This window comes from Austrofundulus limnaeus, unplaced genomic scaffold (genome assembly GCF_001266775.1).
Source record: "Austrofundulus limnaeus strain Quisiro unplaced genomic scaffold, Austrofundulus_limnaeus-1.0 Scaffold27, whole genome shotgun sequence".
In the NCBI taxonomy this organism is placed as follows: domain Eukaryota; kingdom Metazoa; phylum Chordata; class Actinopteri; order Cyprinodontiformes; family Rivulidae; genus Austrofundulus; species Austrofundulus limnaeus.
The window spans coordinates 2416736-2422809 of NW_013952429.1; the positions used below are offsets into that span (position 1 = coordinate 2416736).

Here is a 6074-nt window from a genome sequence, read left to right on the forward strand (position 1 = left end):
GTATCGATCCTAAAGTTCGATACATTTTTCCAGCTCGTAGTTTCGTTAAAAAAAAAAAGCTTCACTGGAGCATCCCGGTCAGAGGCAGGTTCAGATATAAACACTGAACTAAAGAAGCAGGTCAGATAATTATTTAATCGGCTCTGATTAAACAACAACTTCAGATTTGATGTGCAAAATGTAGCATCCATGCTAGCTCTATAAACAAACAAGCCGGCTGATGAGACGTCACGTCTTTTACTGCGCATGCGTGTCACATCAGTGCTGTGTAGCTTTCACACACGGGTCTGATGTAGGTCACATTTAAAATGTAAAGTGAACGTTCACACAAAAAGATCGGGTTTTTTCAAAAAATCGGAACTGAGCATTAAGACCTGCAGTGTGAACGTAGCCATGATCTTTAGGGTTTTTGTATGTTTTCAGATGTTGGCACAGCACTACTTAAGCTGTGTGTATGAAAAGTAAAACAAAAAAAAATTTTGACCAGAAGTTAAAGAATAACTTACGGTTCGATCGCCATCTGTAAATCAACAGCAGCAGCAACCCCACGATCAACGATCCGATGACCACAACCGGAGCAAGGATTTTGGAAATGGAAGAGTCGTTTTCACCAATTTCTCCTAAAAAACAATATGAGAAGAATTAATACTCAAACACATCAAATAATGACATAAAACAAGTATGTAGCTGTAAATGTTAAAAGGTATGCTTGTGCTGCTGTTCCTTTAGGGTCTTACAAGGGGCATATCCCCCGTCATTGACAAATTTTAAATGCTTATAATTTTCAAGATGAGTGGTTTTCTKGACTGGAATTAAACAAGGAAYGCAAATAAACCTTAATGTTTTTGGTGCAAGATATTCAAATGAGTAGGGGTTAAACTGTGTATAAGAACAGAGGTTGGTATTTTTTGTCCAAAGCCAGGCAGGTGGAGGAGTTTTACCACCTGGTGCACTGGCAGAGCCRGGGYGGGGCTGGRGGGTGGCCAKTGGTGGCCTTGGCCATCATAGATTCATCGTTGGCCACCCTAATCACCTGAGAAGGGTTTTTATCTTTGAAAGTAACCTTTTTCATGCTTAAATGCAGCCACACACCAAAACKGAGGTCAATACCTCACCTATTCCTCAAGTTATCACGCTTACAATACGGATGGATGGACGGAGGGCATTTTGAATTCCCTTTTTTCKCACCGTGATGAGGGACAAAAACATWTGGGAGAAGACAACATCTGAACAAGTATTGCTCCAGTTTTAACATGACTGAACAGCTGATACTCATCTATGTGATTTTAGATCACATWGCTGTTGAGTTGTTGAATCAGGTTTTCCTTGAACCGTTGATGTCTTATCTGGAACCATCACCTTGTCTCATCTTTGTGCTAACAGGTTTGACTGAAAGATGTCAGGAACATGTTGCAGCCTGTTTAATTACAAACTTAAAATCTTGCAGTTAGAGACCTAATTATTTTATTTACATTAATCATGAGGCCAATACATAGCCACGTGGAGAAAATGCATTCTTTCCGTTTACAAGCCTCCATTGTTATTGTTCACTGCTGAAAAGCAAAGGGCACGTGATGATTTTTTGATTGTGTGTGTTTGTCTATAAGGTGTAGTGAACCAGCTGTTGTTGCAAGATATTCGTTTAAACCTCTGTCATTTATTATCTGTCTCATAGCAAAATATTTCATGGAATCAGAAAACTGATTTTAATAAAGCTTTCAGAAAGTAATGACATCTACAAGGGATTAATATTTGGAGTCATCCCTATTCTCRATGACCCCAACATCCAAATAGCTTTACAAACCACAGAAATTGGGATGACTTGATCAGTTTACAAATACTGAGCTTAAATTTGGTCATTGCTTAAAGGGATTCACAACACACTCAGATTGCACAAAAACAGATCGCGTGAAATCTCGAGATGGCATGAGATTAAGAGCAACAGCACTYTTCAAAGTTTGACCAAAACAGCTTTAACCCTGTCATGTCTGATGGTTTCTGTTAGCAGGTACCACCTCCACAAAAACTACTACGATGCCAAGAAAAACATGCACAAAAGTTGACCCTGGGTTGAGCAATCTTTAACCAAGGTGTTTTTAAATAGGAGCTGTACCTGAAACTGATGTGTAGAAAGTGTTAGCTTTTGATGATCAGTTAAATTTACCTTCAGGTTTAGCTGGTTTGAACACAATCTCATGTTCTTTGCCTCTACTGGAATTTAACACAACGCAGGTGTACTCGGAGAAAGTGGATCCTGGCAGCAAAGGCAACTCGCTCGAGAGCTCAAACAGACCATCCTTCATCTTCTCTGCCTTGAAGTYGGCGCTGTTTGTCCAATTATTTCCGTTTCCATCAAACCAGTRGAGATTACCTGCAGGGTAGCCACCCTGAGCTATACAAACTGCATGCGGATTGTCTTTCTCCATGGTGAGGCTTACCACTGGTTCATTGTACTTGGCTGTGAATAACAATAAAACAAACACATTTGCAGAGTCAACAATCACACAACATTAAAGTATCTGAAAGAATTGGATACTTTTATCTTTGGCAAGTAAGCACAAGTTAAATAAGAAGCCAGGAAAGCAGAAATAGAGAATGGCTGCTAATGTTTTGTTAACTGATTGTGTCACAGTGAAACTGAAAATGAAAGCACAATAAAAAGCTGGAACCCCCCACTTAATTCGATCCATGTTAACATTTATTTGCAATGAAATATTCTCCTTTTAAAGGGTTCATCAGCAAACTTTACCTGTCACATTAAGTCTTGTTTTTGTCTTTTCAGCACGACCACTGTCTGTAATAACATCACACRTGTACTCTCCCTCGTCTTCCAGCTTAGTGCTGGTGATGAGCAGGGACACATTCATGTTGTCCTCTTTCCAAGACGGTTCAGCAAAGTTGTAGCTTGACTCCGGCTTAAATGGTGTWTTTGTCTTGAAATAGAGCACAGTTGTTTCATTGGCATTCATCTTCTTCCAAACAACAGTAATGATATTAACATCTTTTATGCCCGGTTTGGGTTTGATGATACAGTTGAGCATTGACTGATGGCCGAGTTCTCCAACAGTTCCTCTCCCACATACCAGGTCCACAAAACCTGTAAGAGAAAAAAGAAAATAAATGGTGTTTYATATAAGGCTTATGACTTACTTAGACTGTTCATAAACTTAGTTTAAACTTGAACTTACATAGCACATCTTTTGCAAGTACACAGAGCAAGACACAAAGTAAGAGGGTACCATGAAAGGCCATGTCTTTATACCTGAAATGAGAAGATTTATGATTTGAATGCAGCAGATTAGYTTACACACACACTGTGATCTTTGAATCAAAGTGCAAAGGCCTTGAAGYGACCACAAACTCAGCACAGCGTCTGATTAAGATAACTGGGTTTTCAAAAACATCTCACCATAAGTTATATTTAAAATTTGGTGGCGATTAGTTCCTGCTAATTACAAAAGCTTAGTTGATGAAAAAAAGTCTGATGAAATAAATGATAATTCAGCCATTTTAACACATGGTTCACAGTAAAAGTTGCAAACCATAATCTCTTACTGWAGATACTGAAGCTGTTTGAACAACTTAATTGATGAGGTGGAAGAACGAAGACAAACAATCTGAAAGCAACAAACACTAAAGTAGATTGCTGTTGTCCTCAGATGGTTTTATGTCATTATGATTCAAGTGATAGCTRCTATTTTTATCTTTACACCTCCTCTGAATCACATGGATATTTTTTACAGAACTCTATGTTTATTTGCAAACAGCGAGTGGTACCACTTCCTGTACCGCCTGTTGAAATGACACTGTTTTATTATTATTTTATTTTTATTATTAATAGTAAAACAAAATTATTTTTGAGCRTGGGTCTGCTCAGACCATACTAACAGGCTAGTAAAGACTTATCTAAATGGAACCATTTCCAAAGAGGTTGCCGTCTTAAAGTGACTCTAACAAAATTACGTAACAATTCATTYAAAGACTTTTATTCACCCCGCCTATATTTTGCAACACACGGTTACTCCTGTTGGGAATGACACCAGGCTGAAATGYTACAGCTAGCTGCTGCTGCTATTTGTGCTTGTTAGAATTCACACAATTTTATGTAAATAACCACATTTTACAAAATTCAAGGTGGTGAACCGGTGCTTTGTTTTTGAGTTCAGATTTTAAAATGACAACAATCCAGAAGTGAACCATTTCCCCAACCTGAGGTCATTCAAAAAGCCATCTACAACAGGTAAGATAATTAAGATAAATTTTACATAAAACCCCACCTAACCCAAACATCACTTTAACTAAGATAAAAGTGAATAATTCACACGTTCGTATTCATTAACTTAAACTGATTACAAACTTAGCTAACAAATGTCAAATATTTGAAGAAAGACATTATAGTTACTGAWAATTCCCCCAGAATGGATCTGTGTTACCTGTCTCTAACCTGCTCCATCTTCTCAACAGCTTTTATAAAACTCAACCAGGTGTGTTTTTGTGCGACAGTAAATAATCGCCAATGAGCCGAGATCGTATTACGAAACTGACCCAAATATTGACAGAACCACTAACTAACAACAGAAGGACGAACTTCACATTTAGCAAGGATTGTGTTTCTTTGAAAGAATTCACTTTCGATGTTAAAAGGTGAACGGGTCTAAATAATATCCCACCAAACAGCCATCCATCCATCCATTTTCTGTACACACTTCTTCCTTTTCAGGGTTGCGTGGGTCACTGGTGCCCATATCCAGCAGTCACAGTGCGAGGGGCAGGGTACACCCTGGACAGGTCGCAAGTCCATCACAGGGCCCAAACAGCTATAATTCATTAATCCTCCTCCAGAGAGATCTCCTGAAGCGTGAAATCTCTAACTGAGACCGAAGCTTTACAAACATGAGTTTCTGTGTTTGGGGTCTCATTTTTTGATGCGGAGGCCAGATTTCTCATGTTCCAAGAAGCACAAACAGGCAGTCGCTTGTTTTCATCCTTCTGTTTTGGATGTTGCTGAACTCTCAACAGTTCTTCATACAAGGTGGAATGCTTACAGGAATCAGTGCACAGTCGAGCATCCCACTAAAGACTCAAGGTTAACMGAGTAGAACGATGGAAAAGTCTTACTTTATTAATGGTTTTTAGTAACAGATCCTGATGAACACAGTTTTTGCAGCTCTGCTTTGTAAGAATGTTGCAAAAAAGCAGGATGTGCCAAAAGAAAACGTCTATAGATTCAAAGTAGCTCATTTGTACATTCTGTTGTAATAAATGACTTAAACTCCTGGTAGCTGAAGCAGACCAGTGAAAACATGGATTAATAAAAGACGAAGGAGAAGTTGAACAGTTTTTTTTTTGCACTACTGTTGAACTTCTCCTTGACAAACATCCTCTTTCAGTTCATCATGGCTGAACAAAAAGGGAAGAGATTGTTTAGTTTTATAGATATAAAAAATAAAAAGAAGAAAAGAAAATCGCAAAAAAAATACAAAAAAACTCTCAATAAACAGTTTTTCAGTACAATGTATCTTGTAAAACAGGAAAGACTCGTATGGATTTGTTCCRTGGTCAGTTTTAGAAAATGTAAAACAGGTTTGCTCATGATTTTTCTTCTCATGATGTGAACGGTAATGGAAATTTCAGTAAAACCAGTCTGACCAGAGGCCTATTGCACGTATCTAGGATAAGGGATTAAGCCAGGATTTTGGTGTAAACCTGAATTAATTAAGCCTTGAATCGTTTGCATGGGAGGGGAAGCACTTATGTTTCTGTGGTAACAAGTGCTCTGAAACTAGCCTGATCCTGATCAGGTTTAAAGTGAAGCTTATAGTGTTTTTGAGCAGCAGACAATCGTTTTACAGCAGAAAAATGTTCCTCTAACCAAGTTATACAGTCTTATATCAGCTAAAAGTATTTTTGATCTTGAGTTTAGACTGATATACTAAACAAGATCAGAATACGTTGGATTATTAATCTTGTTAACCTGAAAAGATTTTTTTAACTTCAACAAGTCTTACCAAGTGCAACTGTTAAACTGCAGATTATTATTTATTAATAATTTGAAAAGAATAAGGGTCTAATCT

At 37.9% G+C, this 6074-nt stretch overlaps 1 protein-coding gene across 1 annotated transcript in view; it reads right to left on the reverse strand.

Moving 5' to 3' along the window:
- Window positions 1-6074, reverse strand: part of zgc:174863 (CD276 antigen homolog) — a 13538-nt gene that overhangs the window by 3625 nt on the left and 3839 nt on the right. The window contains exons 2-5 of the mRNA XM_014004838.1: window positions 3189-3262; window positions 2750-3097; window positions 2165-2458; window positions 507-620 (exon numbers count right to left, since the gene is read on the reverse strand). Of these exons, the coding sequence (XP_013860292.1) occupies window positions 507-620; window positions 2165-2458; window positions 2750-3097; window positions 3189-3252 (820 nt within the window). The 5' untranslated portion in view covers window positions 3253-3262. The remainder of the gene's footprint in view (window positions 1-506; window positions 621-2164; window positions 2459-2749; window positions 3098-3188; window positions 3263-6074) is intronic.